Source organism: Sinohyriopsis cumingii, chromosome 3, assembly GCF_028554795.1.
Source record: "Sinohyriopsis cumingii isolate HCF-2022 chromosome 3, ASM2855479v2, whole genome shotgun sequence".
NCBI lineage: Eukaryota > Metazoa > Mollusca > Bivalvia > Unionida > Unionidae > Sinohyriopsis > Sinohyriopsis cumingii.
Genome location: NC_142963.1, coordinates 79304031 through 79330458, shown reverse-complemented (window position 1 = coordinate 79330458; position 26428 = coordinate 79304031). Strand labels below are relative to the sequence as shown.

General features: G+C 32.4%; 1 protein-coding gene and 1 long non-coding RNA gene across 2 annotated transcripts in view; both read right to left on the bottom strand.

Moving 5' to 3' along the window:
• Nucleotides 1–1887: 1887 nt before the first annotated feature.
• Nucleotides 1888–3150, bottom strand: LOC149803172 (uncharacterized). Its single transcript, XR_016419950.1, has 2 exons — nt 2793–3150; nt 1888–2337 (listed from the first exon to the last, which is right to left on the bottom strand). It is a non-coding gene; the product is annotated as an uncharacterized LOC149803172 (long non-coding RNA).
• Nucleotides 3151–8491: 5341 nt separating this feature from the next.
• Nucleotides 8492–26428, bottom strand: part of LOC149803171 (cadherin-23-like) — a 59251-nt gene continuing 41314 nt past the window's right edge. Inside the window, exons 17-24 of the mRNA XM_089951349.1 lie at nt 24441–24531; nt 22728–22850; nt 17922–17983; nt 14346–14598; nt 13414–13644; nt 10946–11034; nt 9664–9835; nt 8492–8622 (exon numbers count right to left, since the gene is read on the bottom strand). Coding sequence (XP_089807475.1) covers nt 8503–8622; nt 9664–9835; nt 10946–11034; nt 13414–13644; nt 14346–14598; nt 17922–17983; nt 22728–22850; nt 24441–24531 — 1141 coding nt within the window. The 3' untranslated portion in view covers nt 8492–8502. The remainder of the gene's footprint in view (nt 8623–9663; nt 9836–10945; nt 11035–13413; nt 13645–14345; nt 14599–17921; nt 17984–22727; nt 22851–24440; nt 24532–26428) is intronic.

The following is a 26428-nucleotide window of genomic DNA, read 5'->3' as shown; positions in this document are numbered from 1 at the left end:
GGTCTCTGCAAACAAAGATAGACTGGCTGCCTAAAGCACATGTGGACAGTACAATATTTGAAATGTAGGTTCATGAATGTAATGGGTATATGCATAAGACCTCCATCTACCCATAGCCTTAATCTGCAGTTCTGAAAACCCAGAGATGAGTAGTTGTGGCTATACAAACCTGAAGCTGTGGGAAGTGCAAGTTTGAGGATTTAAACCAATGAACTTCACAACACTTTGGACTCCCTCAAGATAGCTTACACTCAATCAAAAGGTCAGTCAGAATCACCTCTTAAATGGATCTAGCCTTAGAGGACACATATTTAGTTAGTTAATTTGCAATTCAAGATGTATGTGGCGACTACCAATGCTGTGTTTGAAATTGTGCTTTGTCAATATGACTTCATCCTGACCAACACACAAATTCTGCATATAACTGACTGTTTTTGTGAAATATCATCTTGCCTCCTCTAAGAAAAGCAAAGAGGACTAAAACAACATGGATCTCTTAAGCATTTCATCATACACACTTTCAGTTATATGATCAGTGGCCAGAAGCAGTTGTTTCAAAATGGAAGGCGTAATATTCAGATCGCTGTCTGATGGGCTTGTTAGACATTTTGAAACAAACACCATTTTATTGATGACAAAGTGCATGGTGAATTTATTTTGTTTAGAAAGATATATTGTAAGGTTATATGACAACATATGATTGTGTGTGTGTTTAACTGTTACCATTGATATTACATTTTGAAATCTTTTTCTTAATCCAGATTCTATCGCTGAATAACAGTACTGTCCATGTAATAATAACATAATCCACATAGTTCGGTGATGTTGTAATATATGTATACTGAATAAGATTCATTCTTTCAGCTAGCACATCAAAAGATGATGTGAAATGCAGAAACATAGTCATAAACAAACTGTTGAATACCCATACAATTCATAACAATTACTAAATAAGGATTTGTTTCTGTACACACAATAGCTATTTTCATAAGTTAAAGCTATTCTTAATTCATTGGCAGTCACTGGGTATTATTAACACTTTACACATTTCTCACTGAAACCATGTCATTACTTATATCCACAACAGCCATCTGTCTTAGATTTGTGAGTACTTATAAGCTCTTAAATGGTTATACATTATTTGTAACGTTGGTTTCTCAAGGAGACAATATAACAACTCTGTGATATTAAATCTGTACATCAAGATTTCTGGTGGAATATGGGATTGCTTTGAAGTCGTAAAAAGTGACACCACACAAAAATAATGCCATCCAAGTTTGGCACAATGCATTTGCAAGCTCCATGGAAATACCTCATCTGACCCTTCCAATGCCGGTTAAGGAACTACAAAAAGAGCAAAATATCCATTGGATGAATGTTGAATGGGCACTTGCAAGTAAAGCACCTCCACTGCGAAAAAAAATATTGAGATTTTGATCACTGTCTTTATTGCATCATATCTAATTAGGGTACTTTATAATTCCACTGAATAATTACATACCTGAAGACACACAATTAACCTAATTGAATAAATATCTGACTTATAACAGTTTACGAAAAGCACTATTTTAACGATGACAATTTTGAAACTGGTGTAATGATTGAGCTTGTTTGGAATCTTTTTAAAGAATTTTGTTCACAAAACAAGGTTTTGTTAAACTAAGAATTATTACATTGTGTTTGATTATTTTAATATTGTATATACTATGTCATATATTGTCATTTAACTAAGCTCAAAATTTGTAGCTTCTTCATACAAGATACTTATTTCAAATGCTTTGCCCATAGACATTTCTAGAACAAAATATTATCATTAAAGAAAGTTATTATATGTGAGTATTGTTAATACAACTTGCATTTTATTTGACTTTCTGTCTCTGAATTCATTGTCCATGATCTCTGAATTGTCTGCCTCTGAAATATGCCCTCTCCAAAGTGTCCATTCTCCAAAATGGTCATCTCTGAATCATCTGTTTATTAACTGTCCATTCATACATAAACACTCCAAATTATGATTCAGTTCATGTCCACTCACTATCACCTTCATTATCTGAGGAAGCCAAGAATTATTTTCTTCAGTATCAAATTCATTTGATGTGTATGGCAATGGTTGCTTCCTGGATATTGATGTGGGCCACCAGTCAGTTTTCATTCAATGTCTGCTGTATGGGTCAAATACACTCTTCCTGTCAGGGGCCTGGCCTGGATTAGAACACAGATGCTTCTGGAAGTATGCTGGTTTTCACTAGATCCTACAGCCAAGGGATGATATTTTCAGCTGGTGGTCACCTATGCCTAATCTTTCCCTAAAGCAAACTGGGGCTGTCCTTTTGGCATCTGCAATTTGAAATTTTGAGAAAAGAGCAGTTTGAAAGCTCCTCTAGTGGTGGAGAATAAAATAAACAAAATAAGAAAAGTGTGCGCAATTAACTGAAGATGAACCAAGTGATACAGTGCATTGAAAATGAAAATTATTTTGCTTGATTAAATGCTGATAATAGTATCCTGGGAAAACCCACATGAAAATGAAAGCACAGCGATCAAATAAGTGAGACTCTTGTAATGTAAAGAAAGAGTTTTGAAACCTTTCAAAGATAAATTACACTTTCTTCCCTTTCTTGCATTTTTCACTATTATGTTTGCTCTGGTTGGACAGTAATATGACAGCAACAATGCAGCTGAGAAAACTGAAAAATTGGAAACTGAATACTCTTGTTCAACAATAAAGTCTGGACTCTAAATATAGCAACAGGTGCTTGGAAGGACAAATTGTGCAAATTGTCAATACTCACAGTTCATCACGGTTAAGGCAGTATCAATCAGCATCATATCTGAGTACAGCTGTCCCCAAGTAAAATTATCCAAGCCTTGGGATGATCGGCATGGATGATTTTCTCTAGCAGATATCTTCATCCCAAATGGCACTGTATGACATGGTGGGGTCTATAGCAGTACCACAGATGTGAGATTATCATTCTGAGAGAGAGGTATTGATTAATAAGCAAAGAATTTCCAAGACTGTGATGTGATTCTTTGATGTAATAGAAGAGGCTGTAAACACAATTTGAATCATGTTCTTGTAGGTAGATGTGAGAACCCAGTATTACATACCTCTAAATCATTCAAATTGATTAGTTATACAATATCATTTGTATTTCAGTATAATCAACAGTTAGCAACTTTTTCAAAGTTTGATATACCTCCAATGTCATATACAACTTCAGCAATTTCCATGACTTATGGCTGTGTTGTTACAAGTGGAACCCTGCATTGCAAATTACCATTATTCTACCATTGTCAAGTTTTTTGCAAATTGTTTTCTCATTGTGTCTTGGGAAGGAGGTGTTTCATTGGTGAATGTAGCAGTGGGAGTATGTCTTTGCCATCATAACATCACATAATATAGAATATCATCTAGAAATTTCTTAATCAGTTAAATGTCAAATGAAAATGTATAGAATCATACAAAATTCTGCAAGTGAAAGAGGCAAATTTAAGACTGTGCTCATGACTGCGGAATACATGTAAATTTTACACAACCATTCAAATGCTGCCATCTATCGAATGAGAAGGTTTCATATACAGTCAGTGTTTAAAAAATGTGTGATTTCTTGGTAAAACGGCGTTCGCTTCATAAGCATGCCTTTGGTTAAAAATGGTTCTCTTTACAAACATATCTATCTGAAGCAGATGTATCTATGTTCCATTATTGGATATGGTCAGAGCTGAGCATATATTAGTATATTTTAAAGCTATTAAAAATAACAAAAAATAAACTGTAGGTTTAAGCCACAACAAATGGGAGAAAGTAGGTAGTGAGCAGTCACTAAAAAATGCACTGAAGGATACCAAATAACATCTACAAATGAATTTCATTACTGTCAATCAACTATGGTTGGAAAAGATGTAAAGACAGACCCATGACATGCATTTTTAACTCCATACTCAAGTAGGTAAAATCTCAAGCAGGTACAATAATGGATTTATCCTTGCTGACAAGGAATAAAAGGAGGAGCAGAATTACATGAAGGACTCCATAAAAGGATTCCATCAAAGGATTCCATACCTTCATCTAGAATACACACCAGCTGCTTCTTGCAGAATATCATCTAGGTAATTGGAAATTGCTAACATGGATGTGACTCAGAAGATTGGCATGATTCTGTCCATAATTCTTGTGAATACCCAGGGACTGATGTTCAGACCAGATGGGAGGGTCATCATTTGGTATAAGATGTCCATGAAATCAAAATCTCTCTTGTGAAAACTCATCTCAGTGTTTCCATTCCAAACAATGGTGTCTGATTGAAAAGGTTGGGAAATCTATGAATAGCTGAAGCATGGTGTTGGTTTTGGCAGTAAGAAAAAATTCTATTATGTTCCTTCATGATATGATTTTCATTTTAACCCATATTTTAACTTTCTTTTATATTCACTTTCTTTAGAAAACTTTGTTTCACCAAAGTGGGCCTCATGGGATAATAGTCAGGCTACTAAGTGAGCTAAGTACTCTATAAATAAAGCATTAAAATTGTGCCAATACGTTTTTAACTCATTTCCAGTAATTGAGGGTTACAAATGTATTAGCATATGATAGTTTTAAAAAAATACAATCATAATAATAATAATGGTATTTCTAATTGACTAGAATTAAATATATATCTAAAGTAATATCAAGTAATGTTAAAATATCTAGGAGAGAAATTAGATTTAACTCCAATAATTTCCATATATGTCAGAAATATGACTTCACAAAGAGTACTGACAGCTGTCACATGATCATCAAGGTGAGTGTCAGCTAGAAGAAATATTTATTTCAGGTCAACTAATAACTGCATGAATGAAGAGTCCAAAGGTCTTAAAAGGTATGGTCTTTACAATTGCTTTATAACATATAGCCTTTACTAATGATTGTAAAAGGTATGGTCTTTACAAATTCTTTATAACATATAGCCTTTACTAATGATTGTAAAAGGAATGGTCTTTACAAATACTTTATAGGGTATATCCTTTACTAATGATTGTAAAAGGTATGGTCTTTACAAATACTTTATAACATATAACCTTTACTAATGATTTTAAAAGGTATGGCCTTAACAAATGCTTTATAACATATAGCCTTTACTAATGATTGTAAAAGGTATGGCCTTAACAAATGCTTTATAACATATAGCCTTTACTAATGATTGTAAAAGGTATGGCCTTAACAAATGCTTTATAACATATAGCCTTTACTAATGATTGTAAAAGGTATGGTCTTTACAAATACTTTATAACATATAGCCTTTACTAATGATTGTAAAAGGTATGGTCTTTACAAATACTTTATAACATATAACCTTAACTAATGATTGTAAAAGGTATGGTTGTTACAAATGCTTTATAAGGTATAGCCTTTACTAATGACTGTACAAGGTATGGTCTTTATAAATGCTTTATAACATATAGCCTTTACAAATGCTTTTGAAAAGGTATGGCCTTTACAAATATCTTTAAAAGGTACAGCCTTTACTAATGCTTGTAAAAGGTATGGTCTTTACAAATATCTTTAAAAGGTATGGCATTTATAAATACCTTTAAAAGGTATGGCCTTTACAAATACCTTTAGAAGGTACAGCCTTTACTAACGCTTGTAAAAGTATGGTCTTTAAAAATATTTTTAAAAGGTGTGGCCTTTACAGTTATGTTTAGAAGTGGGAAAATGCAAATTAATTTTTTGGGGTGATCTACTTACCTTAGAAAGCTCATTTTGTATTGTTTTTGTTTGGTCCTTGAATGCTTGACAACAAAACTGACCCAAAATAACACGGACAACGAGAATGATTCTATCTTTTCGCGAATACACTGATATAACTTTGTCTCACTAATAACTGTAGTACAAGTCACATGTACATACAACAAGATACACCTGAATAGATATTGCAATTAAATCCATGTATGAACTGACAATTACATAAATACAAACAAAAAAATGATAAATGAAAAGTGCTATGAATACAAAACAATACTAGTAACTTTGAAGAATATAAAAGTTATAATGGTACTAAAAGTGTAAATACAGGTAATATTTAATTTTGTATAATTTTTAAATGGCATAATAGAAAACAAGTCTCTCAATATGAATGAGACTCTACTGGCCAAACAAAAATTTCCAAGAATACGCAATAAGTCCATGTTTTGTTCTTCTTTTTTTTAAACAATTGAACATTAAAAAGCAGCTCAGATTATTCTTGAGAAACTCCAGCATTCCAAATCTGGTAGTAACAACAGTTTCTTATATGGGTGAGTTAATATGTTCACAAGATACCTGTAAGTGTAGCACAATCTTATATTAGTCATTGCTTTTGACCTTAAACTGGGAAAAATGGATTCAATATCACTGAGCTTGTCTCAGACACCGTGAAGATATACACACATGTGTAAATCTATATTATCTTCTTAACCACCCAAGCTGTTGAACTGACATGATACAAGCAAGGCATTCTTCATATATATATATATATATATATAATCTGGGTTTGATACAACTGCATTCATACTTATTTTTGTATTGTCATGCTCACATGGCAGTGCAGTCAAAGACTTGTACATATGATATAATTTGTATCAAATTAATTATGAACATAAGACCATGTTCATTCATTCAAAGTTTGAAAATAATTAGAATAGTAAAACTGATGTTATTGAGTTTTAATGCTAAATGGGTGATATGGTTGACAGCATAAACAATTCACCACATGTAAGAAGCACCACAGTGCACTTTCCAAGGTAACTTCATGTAAGAGCTATGGTAAATGCAATATAATATAAGAGATGAGAGAGATTGCAGTAAAAGTACCTGGTATGGCTGAAAGCTTAATCAAGATAGTAGACTTTAATATGTTTATTGGAAGTCAAATAAATGAAGAGTCTGGTCAAAATTAATGTCTGTTTGTACATGTCAATCTTTTCATAAATGTAATGAAATACACAAATGCAAGCAATGGCCTTGACTTGACGTTTAAGGTCAATTAGGTATATTTTTCAAACTCTGGCCATCATAAAAGTGAAGATATACTTATGGCCAGAACTGCAATGTTTTCATTCTGAAGTTGCTGCACACTGCAGGTAGTATTCCTGTGAAAAACCCATGCTAATGTTTCCCTTTATTCAAGAGGAGTAATAATAACAATATTTCAACATGGCCACAATAGTACATTTTGAAAGTCATATAAACATCATTTTCAATCAGAACCAATTGCATCCAGCTATTCTACGATGTTTAAGTAAAAATGCCATTTCAGTATGAACATCCATCCAGGCATTGCTACGGTATTTAAGTGAAAATGCCATTTCAGTATGAACATCAATTCAGGTATTGCTATGGTGTTTAAGTGAAAATGCCATTTCAGTATGAACATCAATTCAGGTATTGCTATGGTGTTTAAGTGAAAATGCCAATTCAGTATCAACATCCTTTCAGGTATTGCTATGGTGTTTAAGTGAAAATGCCATTTCAGTATGAACATCAATTCAGGTATTGCGATGGTGTTTAAGTGAAAATGCCATTTCAGTATCAACATCCTTTCAGGTATTGCTATGGTGTTTAAGTGAAAATGCCATTTCAGTATGAACATCCATCATTGCTACGGTGTTTAAGTGAAAATGCAATTTCAGTATGAACATCCATTCAGGAGAAGAAGTCATTTAAAGATTTGTAGGCTGTCCATCATGGCAGCCATTTTGGGGGTTGGATCAGCATCATATTAGCAAAGGAAGAAGTACACATTTTAGAAATCAGTGCTTTTTTCAGAAATCAGTGCTTTTTTAAATATTAAAAGAAAACTTGGTATAACGATCCATTCAGGAGAAGTAGCTCTTATGAGAAGTTACAAAATGGTCAATGTGATGTCCATTTTGGGAAGTCACATCTGCATCATTTTCATTAGGGACAACTAATGTAGTATGAAGTATTTTAATGCAAACCCCATGTCAATATAGCCATCTTAGAAAGAAAATGAGCAATGACATGAATTCCAAATTGTAAATGAAGGGGAAGTAACTAACTGCAGACTTGTAACAGTACAAGGCTCAGCTATGCTGTACAAGATATAATTCTTATGATCTCAAAAAATGATGCTATGCCTTAAGTATTAGAAATTATGTCACAAGTATGGCAACTGCACTAAGATATTATATTTATTTTAACAAATGATATCGGAAAGTGAATAAGTTGTCTGTGCCTGTCACTGAAAACAGAGTTGTGTTCCACAAAGGATAATACATTGTATCTGGCTTTACATTGAATGACTCCTTCATAAATGGATTTCATTATCAATCTCTCTGAAAAAAACAAACACATGAATAAATCATAGACTGTTTAACGGTAACTTTCCAAAGTGATTCCAGTTATTTTGGTGAATTATTTTTTAAGACACAGAATGTAGAATAAGTCTTGCAAATATATTCTGTATAAGCATTAAACCATCCAATGAGATGAAAGATAATTTTGTTTCCTCAGAGCTATATACCTGTCACAAAGGCAGGAAAGTTGTCATTTTCATCAAGGACTGTTATATACAGAGTGGTTGTTGCATTGACAATGGATCCATTGACATTTCTATGTAGATCACTGGCTTGAATCTAAACACAAATTAGGAAACAATAGAATACATTCTAATTTGTACTTTTATTTGTTGAAGCATGTAATAAAAGGGAAGCAGCAATCTCACTGCAAACCCAATTATAATGTATATTTATTTGACTCTTCTATCCTTGAAAACCAAACAAAACACTGATAAAAGTCTTATGGCTGTTGGCAACAACAGCAATGATAAAGCCACCATTATTTAAGTTTGAACCAAATTGTATTCACAACACTGTTTCATTACTAATAGAACTTGGCTTTTTGGCTTTTAATGGTATTTGCCCATTATTTGACTATACGATGTAAAGGAAATGGTAGCAAAGTGCTTTTCTCAATGACATACCAAGGCAGTCTATCCTGGCAATCCTGTAAAAGGTACTGAACCCACAACCTTTGAATTATGAATCTAATACCTGACCAACTGATTTAACGAGTCTCCCTTTATAAATAATCATATACAAGCATACATACTAGGCATTCAGTAGAAAACCTGCAGCATGCAGACAGAAGCAACTACTAAGGCATGTATGCACAGTTCTTGGTACAAATAATAAATATTTGCATTAAAACAATATAACTGTTTTGAGCTGTGAAGTGTTATGCCAGAATTTTTTTTTTCAAACTATTGAAATACTGTATATATAGAAAGCTGCATGCCTGATAATGTTACCTGATTTGAAATTGTCCAATCATTTGCTTTATTAAATATTACCCAAATAGCAAAGACCTAATAGCAGATGCACAAATGCATGGAGATGTCAAAGGATGGACAAAATAAATGATATACATGACAAAATGAATAATACACATGACAAAATGAATAATATACATGACAAAATGGATAATACACATGACAAAATGAATAATATACATGACAAAATGAATACATGACAAAATGAATAATATACATGACAAAATGAATACATGACAAAAATGAATAATATACATGACAAAATGAATACATGACAAAAATGAATAATATACATTACAATGAGATCCTTAAGATAAGGTATAATAAAATAAAACTGTATACAAACCGTAAGAGAGAAACTTCTTTGATTGCTTGGAGGGTCAAAATCTATTGATTTTTGCAAGTAAATTTGTCCAGTTCTTGAGTCAATGTAAAAGGTATTATCATTATCTCCACCTGCTATCCAGTAGGTGATGGTGTTATACTCAGAACTGTAATCCTTGTCAGTAGCGAGTACACTGAAAATAAAGACATACCAAATTTGTTTAGTTGGGCAAACTTTTGATACTTGTGTGAGATTTGAGAAAAATGACTTTTGAAATGTTCCCAGATACACATACTGTACATGGAAAAAATGTAACAAGCTAGGACTGCTGTCTTCATGTCTCTCAATGTAATAATAAATCATTTACAATTACAATTTGAAAATCAAACAAACTATTAACTATGCTTAGCCTTCTTGTGCAATTTCAGTAGATTTAACAATTTTACCATAAATCATACGTTATTACATATGGGTGTGAACAGTAGTATTATTATACTTATTTTATGTAAAATCCTCTTTCACTGGTCTGAGACTCAAGTACTAAAGCTATAGTACCCATCTGAATCATGTGCTATAGCACTGTTAAGCAATGCTGCCTGGCAAAAACACTAAATTAAACAAGCTATTTCATTGATCAGGGTATATGACACAGAACACGGGTTTTTGTGGAAACTATTTTTCTTTTTGGAGTGTCTCTGACCTTGATCTAAATGTTTGGACCTTGACCTAAATATTGGAACTTTTAACTCCAAAATTAATAATGTCTTCCTTATCTCAAATGCTAGGCCATCAACCGATTCCTCCTCTTAGGGTCTGTGACTTTGACCTTTAACATCCAAATGAATGTGTACTCTTTGTCTCAAATACAAACTATCCACAAATGCGGTCATATTTTGTGATAAAGAAGTTTCTTTTCCAAGTCACTGTAACCTTGACCTTTTCACCCCCATCACCAGTCATCTTTCTTATCTCAGATGAAAGGTATCTGCAATATTTGGTTAGGGTATCTGGTATACAAGTTAAGTTATGGCATGTAGACAATTGCCCTTCTTTAAGGCCCTGGAACCTTGACCTATGACTTTTTTAAGCCAGAAATAAATGAGTTTTGTTCTTGACCCAAATTACAGCTGTTCATAAGGTTTGGTAATGGTGGAAAACTGGAGTTATTATGCAGAATTAAACAGAGAAAAGACAGACTGATGTGAAGATGGAAGAATGATATGCTATGCCTTATGGAAGGCATATAAAATATATGGCTTTAGTAAAATACCAATGTAGTATTATTTTATTATATCAGGCTTACCTTGCAACAATAGATCCTGTCTGAAGAGTTTCATGTATATTCACCTTATATAAGGATGAGTTGAAGACTGGATATTTGTCATTAATATCCTTTGAATAAAAGAAAAAGTAAAGATAAACAGTAAGACCTATATTGAGCACACCTATGTTATCAGCAACCACCTATCATTTATGACCATGGTTCTCATGCATGGATAAATATTACTATATAAATATATTGTCATGAGCAAAAGACTGCAGAATGTGACTAGCAACCATGATTTTAGGCAAAATTTGACATGGCTATGAAAAACCACATTGCAAAAACAGATAAACTAAACTGACCTTTATTTAATCCCTTGGAAACATTGCCATATTGGATGGCTTGCTATAAGCAAAAATCTACCTGGCTATCTGCTTTTTTAAACTATTTATGAGTCATCACCTGTCAATTATGCCAGTAGGATTGCATCCTACAGACAATACACCAGACTAAAGCACATGTAACTGCCACTGTAGTGCCAAATTCATGTAAATCCCCATTATAATTAACCATTCCTTTTTCAGATGGAGTCACAGATCAGTTATATACTTAGTCAATTCAACAGTTCCTATTGTTTCTTTACCTTTAGCAAACACCGCACAATGCCAATATTGTCATAATCAGAAACATTCTTGAAGGCCTTCACTGTAATGGTTAAAGACACTGTTTGTCTTTGGGGTCAATCTATAATACCAGAGTTCTTTCCCTTTAATAACTGGTTATCATTTTCTGGATTTGATAGTCATTGTAAAAGAACTTTTGTTTTTTGCTTTTTTGATGTACAGCTATCATCTGTTCACCATGGCATGGATGGTTGCATCCTTTGTTTATCAAGTCAAGCTCATTATGTCATCAGTGGATTAAGCCTATGACTTCTGTCTCTCAATTGGTGAATGCAACTTATGGCTTTGGTCTCTTAATCAGCGAATTAAGGTTATGGCTTTGTCTCTCAATCAGTGAATTAATCTTATGGATTGCAAATCTGTAATAAATTTAAGTTGCTTGTGGATGGGTTCACTCTGTTTTTGTTTTTTGTCATTAAGGATGAGTAAGTGTTATCCTAGATAAGTGTTCAATTCTTATGCTACATTTGAAGTAATTCTGACATTGATGGTCATGTGAAGTCAACATAAGGACAGGATAAATAAATATTACCTTAGTTAAGTTTGCAATTCATATGCTAATACTTGTACGCCTAGACTTAATGTGATCTTTTTATGATAGCTGGTGGAGGAAGAACCTGGGAATGCCCTGGGAAGAACTAACAACCCACGAGAAGCTACTGGCAAGCTTTCGCATGTACCCACATTAGAAGAATCCAAGACTCGAAGAATTGAACCCATGCAGACAGAGGTGAGATGGCAGTGATCCGTAACAGAGAGCGCTTTAGACCTCTTGGGGCACCTCCTTTGTTTATCAAGTTAAGCTCATTATGTCATCAGTGGATTAAGCCTATGACTACTGTCTCTCAATTGGTGAATGAAACTTATGGCTTTTGTCTCTTAATCAGCGAATTAAGGTTATGGCTTTTGTCTCTCAATCAGTGAATTAATCTTGCAAATCTGTAATAAATTTAAATTGTTTGTGGATGGGTTCACACTGTTTTTGTTTTATATCATTAAGGATGAGTAAGTGTTATCCTAGATAAGTGTTCAATTCTTATGCTTACATCAGAAGTAATTCTGACATTGATGGTCATGTGAAGTCAACATAAGGACAGGATAAATAAATATTACCTTAGTAAAGATTGCAATTCATATGCTAACACATGTAAGGCTGGTCTTAAATAAATGTGGTTGTTTTATGATAGCTGTATTGATATGTAAAATTATTTTGTGATGTATTTATTCCTTATTAAACCCTGTTGCATATTGACCTTGAAGACTTGTTTTCTTACACAAACCTATTATGAGAGACATTTGTCCTGACAGAAGAGGTGATATGTCATGCCAATTTTACCTTATAATCATGTCATATTATTAACAAAATTATACACTTTTTATTGCTATAAATAAAAATTAAGACTTTCAACATGATCTGCTTTATTTTAAATATAACATTTTTGTGTGCTTTTATTTAGTATTTAATGATGAACAGTGTCTATAAATGAAATGCTGTGTTTAAGCAAATGCAATGACTCATTTTCATAAAGTGCCCACTCTGTTCTGACTTACTGATTACAATTTATATGAATTTATATACAAATTTATAAAGTACACAATAATAACCATGTACAATTGTTCTCAACGTTCTTGCTAGATTCATAATTAATAACACTGTTTTCTTCAACTGTTCCTCTCAGGTGCATAATATGTGTAGTCTTTCTGATTAAACTAAAATTAATTAATAAGTAAAGCTCACCTCTAATGAGATATGGGGTAAAATTACCTTTATACATTTTTCTTTTACTGCCTTTTACTATATATAGAAAAGTTAATCAAAATTACCTGGATATGTATGACCAGTGTCTGTCTTCCATTGGTAATGTGTTGATTAGTGTAAGGTATTGTATTGTAAGCTTCAGTTTCTAATACAATACTATCATTGATTCTGCCATCAAGAACCAAAGGTTGCCAGAGTGAAACATCTCCAGTATCTGATATGCTGAATATAGATTCATCTCCATTTATTATCCTATAATGGACGATTGCATTGACATCTTCATCAGGGTCAACTGCCTGCAAAAAAAACCTTCCAATCCAAGTGTTACTACATATGCATACATGCATGCATGCATCCATCCATCCATCCATCCATCTATCTGATCATGTCTGAACTTTTAGGCAAAGCAGGATTAATCACCTTGTCACCAAAGGGATAACTGTTTGCATATATATATATATATATATATATATATATATATATATATATATATATATATATATATGTGTGTGTGTGTGTGTGTGTGTGTGTGTGTGTGTGTGTGATCTTGAGATCTAAAATATGGATTCTGAATAATGATCTTTCATCTTTCAAATGACTATTTTCTAAAGTTTCACATTTCTCATGACAGATTATCTGTCTTGCAATTTTACTGCAATATTTATTAATTACAAAATGCAAATTTGGTTTAAAAAATCATGTACAAAAATAAGAAGAGAATGGCATAAATTGTGGACTTGCATCATAAGGCTTTGATATTTGCTAAGTATTGTACATAGAAATTAGATTATCTCTGATGCACTGCGGATGTAAGGTAAATCCTAATGGATATTAAATATGAGCAACTTGTGTCCAAGTTAATCAACCCCATTTTGTTCTCATCATTAAAATTTAATAATCCCTAAACAAAGTCAACTTTAATTGATTGTGTCAATATAAAAACTACAACAATGCAAATTCAAACAGAATCACAAAGAAATACATTATTGCTTTTAACCTGTGCATGGTAGAAAACACCATTGTAGCCTTCTTTCAGGTCAAAAGTTCTTGTAGCTTCCTTGAATGTTGGTGCATGGTCATTGATGTCTTTTACAGTTATAGTAATCAAAGCAAACCCATGCTGCTCTGGGCTGCCATGGTCCTTTGCAATGACCAATAGTTGGATTTCATCGCTGTTATTCAGACTTTCTCTATCTATAAATTTTACATGCATTTCTCCTGTTGTGTGATTTATGGTAATATCTGAAGACCTGGAAAACCAATACAATAAATGTTTCAATGAAAGTGTAATTAATACCATGAAAATATGAAACTAAAATTATAACACAAAAATATTACAGATACAGTTTGTACATTAATATTTTATTAATTATATCTTAAACTGTATAGATCATATGATGTCAACAAATGTTTCACTGTAAATTCAGGTGCAATTCATCAAGATAGAAGTAATCTTTAAGGTTGTTTTCATATCCACCACAACAAATCTTAGTTTTTTGAGCAAATAAAGCATACATGTTGTTTTCTAGCAATTGCCCATAACACAATCCAAAAAGGGCACATGCAGATGCCCCTGGTGCCCAGACTCCCTACCCAAAGTAGTACACTTGTACTACTTTTCCTCCTTAGGAGAGACCACCTGATTGTGTGGCCACATTTTAATCACAGAATAGAATGCAAAATATAAGGGGTGCCACTGACACTAAATTAAATCTGAGAAAACAATGGTATAAAGCAATACAATAAATATAATCTAGGAAGCAATGATGAAGGAAAAAAATCTGCATTAGAAAGATTTCACAAATCCCTCCCTTTAATCCTTTAATATACATTTTTTCTATAATTACAGGAATATTTGCATGTTTAATTCCCTCTGACTGCCCAAAATGTATAGATCCATTTGCCTTCTTAAAACTGAATTGTTTATATGAAGACAAAAGCATTAATTTGTTTAAAATACCTTTCTTTCCCAATATATATATATATATATATATATATATATATATATATATATATATATATATATATATATATATATATATATATATATATATATATATCAGTGAAATGTAAGATGATAACCTATTTTAAATGTCAATTACCATTGAAATCTATAAGTTGTTTGGAAAAGTAAAATAATTTATGGGACTGTGATGAAGGTCATGTATGTGTGGCTTTATGATATCCAGATGTTAAGCTAGTTCACTGAATATTTAATTCTATTAGTCAATTGTTAAACAACTTTTATTTTTATCAGATAAAAATGTAGTTTTGGCACACAATATCCTAGCCATTGTGCTTTGTAACTAAACAAAAATTTGCATATGCCCACTACAAGGCAGAGAATATAATATGAATTGCTGGAACACCTATACTTTTGTTTGACTGATATCATTTTTTCCAAATATGAACTAAAGTAATCCATAATTAACAATTAAGAAACTAGTAGATGGCATGCACTTGGAGTAAGAATGAAGTCTAATGACTTTGAGATCAAATAGTGAAAGGTCAAGGTCACTGTGAGTCAAAGAATAAAAATGATTATGCAAAATAACTTGCATTTTTCATGATCTATGGTTATTAAATTTTGTGCATGCTTTGCATTTGGGGGATAAGGAAGAAATCAGTTGAATTTGGGGTCAAATGTCAAGGTCACTGACTGGAAAAATAAAAATGGTTTCTTCATTAAAACAGTATTTCTACATCAGTTACATTGACTAAACTTTGTGAATGTCTTATACTTGGCACAAGGAAAAACCCTATAATTTTTGGGTCAAAAGGTTAATGATCAAGGTCATTGTAAATGAATACAGAAAAATGGTTAATATGCAAAGTTTCAGTTATTTACATGGAAGACTATTAATCATAGAGAAGGCATCTAATGTACCATTCACAATACCCATGTAAAATTGATAAGTATATGACCAGTGATAGGTCTGAGTTGTGAAATATAAATCTCCAAGGGTTTCTCAAATCACATTAAATAAAATGTACTTTGGAAAAATATATTCCATTGACTAAAGTAGTTTATTTACACACAAAAACACATATTTTAAATCTTCATTTGAATAGACATTATGAACAAGGATCAATCTGTCAATACAATATGCCCATCTGTCATGACAGTATAATCTCTTTCCCATGTCCATCTGTGTAGAAATATGACCCACTTTTCCATCACAAGATCTGAAATTTGTGTTGCCAATAGAGAACATTTTCTCATCAGAAGCATGTTCATTTGTCAAAATAAATCGGAACTCTTTCCCATCAGAGGCATGTCCATCTGTGTAGACAATAGGACCCACTTCCCCGTCATGAGATTGGAACATCTACGTAAATAATATGGAGAGACATCAGAGACATGTCCATCTGTCAAGACAACAGGACCTACTTCCTCATTAGAGACATGTCCATCTGTCAAGACAACAGGACCCCAATTGCCACCCAATGCATATAAACTTGCACAGACAAGAGGAACACTTTCTCCATCAAGTTATGTTAATCTGTCAAAACAGGACCTCCTTAGACATGTATTCAGAGGTTTATATAGCCACTAAAATGGCATATCAGTATTTTTCAAACAATGAAAATGGAAACACATCAAACTAAATTAGTTTCACTAATCATATTTGCTTTTAATGAGGTTAATAGAGGATTGCATCCATAAAATAAACTGGTAACAAATTCCATGATTGGTAGATTATACACCCAGCATCTGTGTTCAGTTGTATGCTTTGCAGGCACTAGTGCAGTATGATTGACCCTAGAGATTACCAATCAATGAATCGACCTTGACCTAAGCTTACTGTGTGGAAAAGATTATTCTCTTACCAGTCTTCCCATGTCCATGACCTTTAGGACCAAAAACCTATGTTTCTTTATTTCCCTAAGAGTCAGCCATCCACAAAGTTATTCAATAAACCTAGTGTAGAACAAAATATATTCTGCAAAACTGATGAGTTACAATCATTTTGATATGTGATCTGTTGACCCCCAAATCTAAAGGCTTCTTCCTTACCTTATGTGCCAGCCTGCCACATACTTTGGTAATGGTATGTGGTCTAGAAATAAACTTAGTATGCAAAAAGAAATTTTATTTTTTCAGTCATAGTGACCTTGACCTTCTAAATAGGCTTCGTTTTATTTAGCATGTAAGTCATCCACAAACTTTGGTGATGGCGGATGAGAATAACAAATTTGGTGCAGAAACCATTTTGTTTTCTCAGTCATAGTGACATGACCATTGACCCTTTTGATTTCAAAATCAATAGGCTTCTATGCCCTAAGTGTAGCCCATCATTTGTTCTATGATGAAGAACTAATGATATTGCATTCTAAACCATTTTTGATCACAAAATTGATAGGATTTTTCCCTCCAAAATTCAAGCCATCCAAAAGGTTTGGCACATTATAACATATAGAGGGCATGAAATAACTGCATTAGCACATATTTGTATAATGAACAGACAGTTATAGCAGTTCTAAGAATTCAGATTAATTTTTGTATCTTCTGGGCAAATACAAATCTAAATCTTTAGAACAAATTTGAATTAGAACAAGAAAAATAACTTACCAGTGGTTGTTTTGCAATTCATACTCTACTACTCCATTTTGGCCTAAATCTCTGTCATGTGCCTTAACAAAAATAGAAGAATACTGTCATTAAAGTGCTTTTCTTTCATACTCAACTACTCCATTTTGGCCTAAGTCTCTGTCATGTGCCTTAACAAAAAGAGAAGAATACTGTCATTAAAGTGCTTTTCTTTCATACTCAACTACTCCATTTTGGCCTAAATCTCTGTCATGTGCCTTAACAAAAAGAGAAGAATACTGTCATTAAAGTGCTTTTCTTTCATACTCAACTACTCCATTTTGGCCTAGATCTCTGTCATGTGCCTTAACAAAAAGAGAAGAATACTGTCATTAAAGTGCTTTTCTTTCATACTCAACTACTCCATTTTGGCCTAAGTCTCTGTCATGTGCCTTAACAAAAAGAGAAGAATACTGTCATTAAAGTGCTTTTCTTTCATACTCAACTACTCCATTTTGACCTAATGTCAAATGCCAGTATTAAAAGTACATGAATTTAAGGACTTTTCATTTATAGTCACATGCTTGACATAAAAATTAAAAAGTAGTGAATTTATAATGTAAAGTGGTAATATTTACAGTCATTTTACATTTCTATCAACAAAGAATACCATGCTAGGGTTATGCAGGGTGTTACAAAGGCACAGTTGAATGCAGACCATTCTCATGTGAATGACACGATGATGACAAAATTTCCTACTTACATGGATGAGACAGAAACATCTGGGTACCAAAAAAATAGGCTTATAGTAATATTATCTCAAAATGTCATTTATTTAAGACATATGTTTCTTCCCATACACAGGTAAGACAACAATAAACAAGTCAGGTAGACACCCATGTCTTCCCACACACGGATAAGACAACAATGATCAAGTCAGGTAGACACCTATGTATTCCCACACATGGGTAAGACAACAATAATCAAGTCAGGTAGACACCCATGTCTTCCCACACACAGGTAAGACAACAATGATCAAGTCAGGTAGACACCTATGTATTCCCACACATGGGTAAGACAACATAATCAAGTCAGGTAGACACCCATGTCTTCCCACACACAGATAAGACAACAATGATCAAGTCAGGTAGACACCCATGTCTTCCCACACACGGATAAGACAACAATGATCAAGTCAGGTAGACACCTATGTATTCCCACACATGGGTAAGACAACAATAATCAAGTCAGGTAGACACCCATGTTTTCCCACACACAGGTAAGACAACAATAATCACTTAGGCTCCATTCATCTCAAATCACAACTGAATATGAAGGCTCCATGAAATAAGGTAAAATGATCTAAATCCTGTACATCACAAAAATTCTATTCATGTTAATATGTTATGATGAAAAGATAAAAAGATGTATGCTATAAATGTAGATGACTGTCTGGATGGACAGATTTTTTTTGGAATTTAATTGGGTATTAGCAGTCAATTGTCTTATAAGCACTGTGTCATGCAAAAGAATGGGTACGACAATGGACAAGTAGATATATTAATTTTGATGTTTTATATATTATTATATGTGGACATGCCTTACAGGTGAGTCATTTGTGTTACTGCAATTTGATATTCCCTTTTTATTACAATAATTAAACACACTTTAATTTTTTGTGTCAACATAATGAATCCTGCAAACTCATACTGTTTTTGATCAGTGTCAAAATCATTACCATCAAAATTTGTATTTTCACACACTGGTAATATGTCAAATTTGTACGTTTTTTATATCTGGAAAATAAAGATTGAATAAATTTGAATGACATTAATACATTATGATTTACAGTATGCCATCTATAAAGACTGAATAAATTTGAATGACACTAATACATTATGATTTACAGTATACCATCTATAAAGACTGAATAAATTTGAATGACATTAATACAATATGATTTACAGTATACCATCTATAAAGACTGAATAAATTTGAATGACAGTAATATATTATGATTTACAGTATACCATCTATAAAGACTGAATAAATTTGAATGACACTAATACATTATGATTTACAGTATACCATCTATAAAGACTGAATAAATTTGAATGACACTAATACATTATGATTTACAGTATACCATCTATAAAGACTGAATAAATTTGAATGACAGTAATACATTATGATTTACAGTATACCATCTATAAAGATTGAATAAATTTGAATGACACTAATGCATTATGATTTAGAGTATACCATCTATAAAGATTGAATAAATTTGAATGACACTAATACATCATGATTTACAGTATACCATCTATAAAGATTGAATAAATTTGAATGACACTAACGCATTATGATTTACAGTATACCATCTATAAAGATTGAATAAATTTGAATGACACTAATGCATTATGATTTACAGTATACCATCTATACTCATCTATAATTCATGTCCAATTGCAAGCTGCATTGACCCAGATCTGCAAATGCATAATGCACTGGCAGAGATAGGTCTATGCAGTTTGTTAGGAGTAATCAATAGAACCAAGCAACACAGATCCTGTTCTGCTTTGACTTTATACAGTGGTAGATCAAGGCCTATGCTGCTTGCAGGTGGACTTGATTTATAAGCAAGTTAGGATGGTATGGTGTCCATTTCATAAAAGTGATGACAAAATGCTCAAACAAGCTACATGAAATTATGTGCTGAATGTGGTTATTTCATCAAAGAGCAGGAAAAATGAAACAGATGAAATTAAGTTAGATTTGATATGTACACCCCATTTATAGCCCTACTGTCACAGTCAAAGGATCATATAGTACTATTCTTGTCCTTTTATATGGATTAATTTTGTGTTTAGGTCAATACAAGCAATGTAATGGAGCATCCATTTTCAATCATTACATATTTTGTTTCTAGTCAAATAAACTGGAATCTGATGTAGCAAGGTAATTTACAAAATGACCTAAAAATAAATCACAATATTTTAGCAAGAACAAAATATTAGCATACTTCTTGAGAACACTAACATATTTTATTACCACTCTGACTTAAATTCATGGCCAAACAAAACAAAAGTAATAAAGTAACTGCATTCAGGAAAATATTTTTGCCAAAAAGTGGAAGATATGGAACTGGAGAACATTTAATTTGTGCTGCCAGCATAGGGAACTAAAAGTATTCGTGAAAATGAATGACACTAAAATGTCATGATTTTTGTTAGTTTAAGCACAATAGAACTTTAAAACATTAAGTGTTCTGGACATAAAGTACATTTATTGTTACAAGTCTTTACATTGTTTCAAATCTGTGCAGTACTTTGTGGTCCAATGCTTTATCCCAGAATCAAATTACTCAAATCATACCAAGAATTGAATGACAGGTACTGTGAATTCACTAGTTTTCAGCATATATGTTTCATATGTGTGTGTATTTATATATATATATATATATATATATATATATATATATATATATACACACACACACACACATTAGAGACCAGCAAATTTTCATTGCACTGCGACTAGTGAAAAACTGAACATACATGGTCCAAACCAAATGCGCAAAACAGAGAATGTAATTTATCTCATCACATATAAGATCTGTAGCCTTCAGTATGTTAAAGAAACTGAAAAGAAACACAAAAGGATCAACCTCCACAGATCTGATAAAAAAGTTGTACGGAAGTTGAGTCACAGAACACTTCTCCTGTGGCCACACTTTCAGTTATATAAACACTTAATGCAATTGCTTACAAACCCCAAAAGGAGTTTCAAAACCAGAAAAGAAAAGGAATCCTACTGTATACACTGCCTTAGAACATTGAAACCAAGTGATTTAAGCCATGAGGACTAAAAAAGAACAGCCATGCACACAAAAAAACATCTTTTTGCAGCCAGCATATTTTCTTTTAAATAATTCTCTAAATTTGCTTATTATTCACACAGTAACCTATATCTAATACTGTACTGTAACAACGAAATATCCAGGATATAATATGTGGTTACATAAATCTACAAAAATAACAAATGGCGATATGGCTCATCAATTTCTAGGTCAAAATAAAATATTTTTCAGCATCAGTATCAAGTTGAAGTAAACTAGCTTAAACATAAAATATTTCAAGCTTTTATTCCTGTATAAATAGTAATGTAAAGTTTTGTAACCTCAATGTTTTTTTTTTTCTTTTTCTCTTGTCTCTCTCTGTTTACATTTGCCTTTGAAAAAGACTCATTTAGAGTCAAAAGCACTCAGGCTAGTTAGAAACTAGTTTTATCTCTGCGTGTTGTCAGTTTATTGCATTTATCTTAATCCCTTGCTGGATTCAGTGCACTTGAAGGACTGTTATTCGCCATGTGATTTGCATTCTTTATATATATATATACATATGTATATGTGTGTGTGTGTGTGTATTTGTGTCTAGTATGTATGTATATATTGTGTTTGTGTCTGGTGTGTATGTGTCTGGTGTGTATGTGTCTTATGTGTATGTATATAGTGAGCATGTATCTAGCTGTATGTATATACATGTAGTGTGTATCTGTCTGGTGTATATGTATTTAGAATGTACCAATTTTAGAGAATTTCACAGCTGCTACAAACCACAAATATAATGAATCAATGGGAAAAACAAGGAAACAGCTTCCTGAATCAATGAACTTAAGAATTAACAAATATGTCATTTTCCATTAACAAATTCATACCTATTAAAATAATAAATTCACAGTAATTGATATTTAAGTCAAATTCCACTTTGATCAAATTCTTTTGCTTTAAAAATTACTGTTAAAACTTGTCACTATATTCTATGGTATTAAACTTCAAAACAAACTTACCTTTACATAAAAAATTGTATCAGGTGTTTCTTCAACAACTTGAAAAGCATACAGACTATTCAAAAACACGGGACTGTTCTCATTGATGTCAAGCACATTCACATGGAAAGTTGATTGACTTGTCTGCAAAATATGAAATTGTATATGACATAATTCTTAAAAATTTGATAATACGCCTTTTCTTCAACTGTAGAATATTGTGTCAAATATTTAGTTAAGAAAACCTTTTCCAATAAGCAAACACAAACACAGACACACATATGCACACACACAGTTAAAGAAAACTGATTTACAAAGCAGGATTTCTTGGTTTATCATGGGATGAATACTTTATTAATCTAAACTCCGAAAACTTTATTAGAAAAGAACAGTAAATAAATTTATGTATCTGCCTTACATGGCTGGAAACTTCAAATAGTATTAGAACATATTCATAAGTATTTATCCAATGATAAGCCAAGAAGGCCTACAAATTTATTATAAATTAACAAGCAAAATTAGTGAATATACTTACTCAGCTAATAAGACAAAGGTAAAAAATAAAAAATGAAAAGAAAAAAAATATCTGGAAGAATTTTTTTGTAATTGACCTTGAACTTGAAGGACCCCAAATAAGATACACAACACTCTAGTGATGATATGTTAGTGTATCAGTTTTTCAATTTATTTCAAATGTCGTAAAAATACTACTGAAATCTGCAGTTTCCTTATGATCACTCTATTCATTGCAGGCTGATATGATTTTCACACTTGCTGTGTAAGATTATGTACTCTCAATATGATGTAAGTCTTATGAGAGCAGCTTACAACAAACAAACAAAACATTTTCTTGATTTATACAGACAAGTCACAGACAGCTAATTATACGAACTACTGAGGGCTATTCCATTTAAACATACATGGCACCCAGGGAAGGCAGTTTTTAAAAACAAAAAAATATGCCAGGATACTTTGAATTCACAGAGTTCATATTAAAAGGAAAAGAAAATTCTAACTTGCATTATAGGTTAGTACCCCACTATAAAGCTACCTTCCCTGGGTCCCATGTATGTTTTACTGGAACAGCCCTGACCAGATGTACCAGCTTTATGCAGATTTACTTGTATTTAACCAGTCACATGATGATGATTATCTGGCTAGTGATATTCATTAAATGCATTAACTTAGGAGTATATTTAGTCTTCAAAATAATTCTATTTATGTATACAGTGTGCAGTAAAAGTAGTAATTTTAGTTGTGGTTTATTTATTTTATAGCTTTATTGTTGTAATAAAACTTTACAAATTTACACATAAACTGTTTTAATATTCGCTTCATTTAAGCAGTGCATGAACAGCAAATACTCTTAGGAATTTTGTCCTGTTTTTTCAGCAACTTAACAAGTGTCCAGATCTTCATGATTAGTCCTCTACCTACACCAGTGATGGGTTAAAAATGCAGATGTTAAAGTGTCAGGATTCAGGCTTCATTGAGATATATTACAATTCACAAAGTGATTAATATTTATTTCCAGTCTAACAGTTATAGATTTATACATACATCCTATACGGTACAATAGTTATGACCTTATGATGGGGACCAGAGTACTTACATGGTTGACACGATCTGACACAGAGACTGTAATTATATATGATGGGAACCAGAGTACTTACATGGTTGACACGATCTGACACAGAGACTGTAATTATATATGATGGGGACCAGAGTACTTACATGGTTGACACGATCTGACACAGAGACTGTAATTATATATGATGAAATTTGTTCTCGATCAAGTGTCTTGTTAATGTGAATCACACCTGAACTGCAAAATATAAAAATAGAGAAAGATATTAGTTTACAGGGTCAATACAAAATATAAAGAACAACAAAGTCAATTTATTCTTCAGAAACCTTTAATCCAGTTTTATTTAAGTCAGAATAATCATGCTAATGTCACATTCTTACCTGTTAAACTTTTGCTTTATTAATAAAAAACATTCTTGATTTGTAAGACAAATGTTATACATGTAACAAAAACAAGTGATGAAGAAGATATGTGATCTCACAGAACCATTAATAAATGCCATTTGTTGTCATGGATATAAATTTGTCTATGCTTCAACTTAGTGATCATGGCTAAATCATAAATACAATTTTCTTCATACCTTTTGACAACATCACCAACAAAACTTGCAAGGATTAATTGATATCTAATTAATTTCACACGAGACACAAAGATAAAAACATTATTGCAAGTCTCTATAATAGACAGAAACATAACAACATACTTTCATCTTGTGATATGATAGCAAAAAAATTAATTATTCAGGTACCAATTATTATCCATATACTGAATATTCTGAGATTTTTATTTATTATAATGTTCACATATCCATAAGTGACACTAATTCGCTGATCACTATGCCAGCACAGAACATAGTAACAGAAACAAAATCCAAACATAACTGAATATAGATTCATAGAATTATAATTATTAAGGCACCATGAATAACTAGCTTTACTTTACAAACTGAAAATGTACTTAGAAGAGAGGGAGGGAGAGAGTAAGGCACAAATAAATAAAGTTTATTCTTACATCTGAATGTTGCCAAGTGAATGCCATTACGACAACAAAATTCCCAAGCAATCAAGCATGATTAAAGTCTCAGTGGTCTTATCAAAGACATTCTGGATTCCACGCTCATATAATTATAATAAGACTTGTAGTACAACTAACCTGTCATTTTCAAGTAAAAATAAACTGTAAGAGGGAGGGAAATAGTAAGATATAAAGAAAGTTGTTGTTTTCACACCCAATTATCTCTTTTGTTCACTGCAGGTTGTTCACAAAGCCAAATTCCTGTGCAACATTTTTCACAAACTGTCTGTTGGCTGCAGGACATTGATAGGGCAAGTCAACAAGAGTGATACTTGTACCTTTTAAGAATGCACTTGTTCGACATGCCATTCTTTTAAGCAGACTAAAGCATTATAAAAATCGGATGCTCTGGGTTTCAGTCACATTTGAAAGGAAGATCACAGAATGTTTGTGTTAACTATGTTTACTTCAAGCCAATAACAATTAAATATGGTAACTGTCAAAGCTCAATAATTGGACCCTAACTTTTGTTGTGATGTGTTGATGATTTCAGTTTTTGCACTGACCATCCTAACTCTAATATTTCCAGATGATGCAAACACTGTCAAGTTTTACCAATAATGTTGACACCCTAGAAATAAAACTACTGGTAAGCTAAGATTCAGAAATTGTACATTAATGGCCTAAACAAAATAAAACAATAAGAAATGAAGAAAGATCATAATACCTTAGGAGTACTACCCAACCCTTCCATCTACAATTTTTGGCTATGGGAGATAAATGTTGTGTGGCCACATATGTTACACTCAGAGTGATCTCAAATTGATATAAGTATTGGCACCAATCCCCACTTGTACCTGAGGATGCAACTGTGGGGATGCTAAAAGGCTGTATTGGTATTATGATCGGATATTGTTGAAGAAAATATTTTACTAAACAAATGTTTTCTCTTTAATGTCACCAGACAATAACACATTAGGAGAATAGATAAGAGGTGAAGGGAGTAACATCCCCTTACCAGGGAGAAATCATCTCCAGTCCCTTTATGTATATGAAATAGATTCTAGATTGAGAACCCAGCCTGATCACAGACTGCATATGCCAAGACACAGCTTTTGGA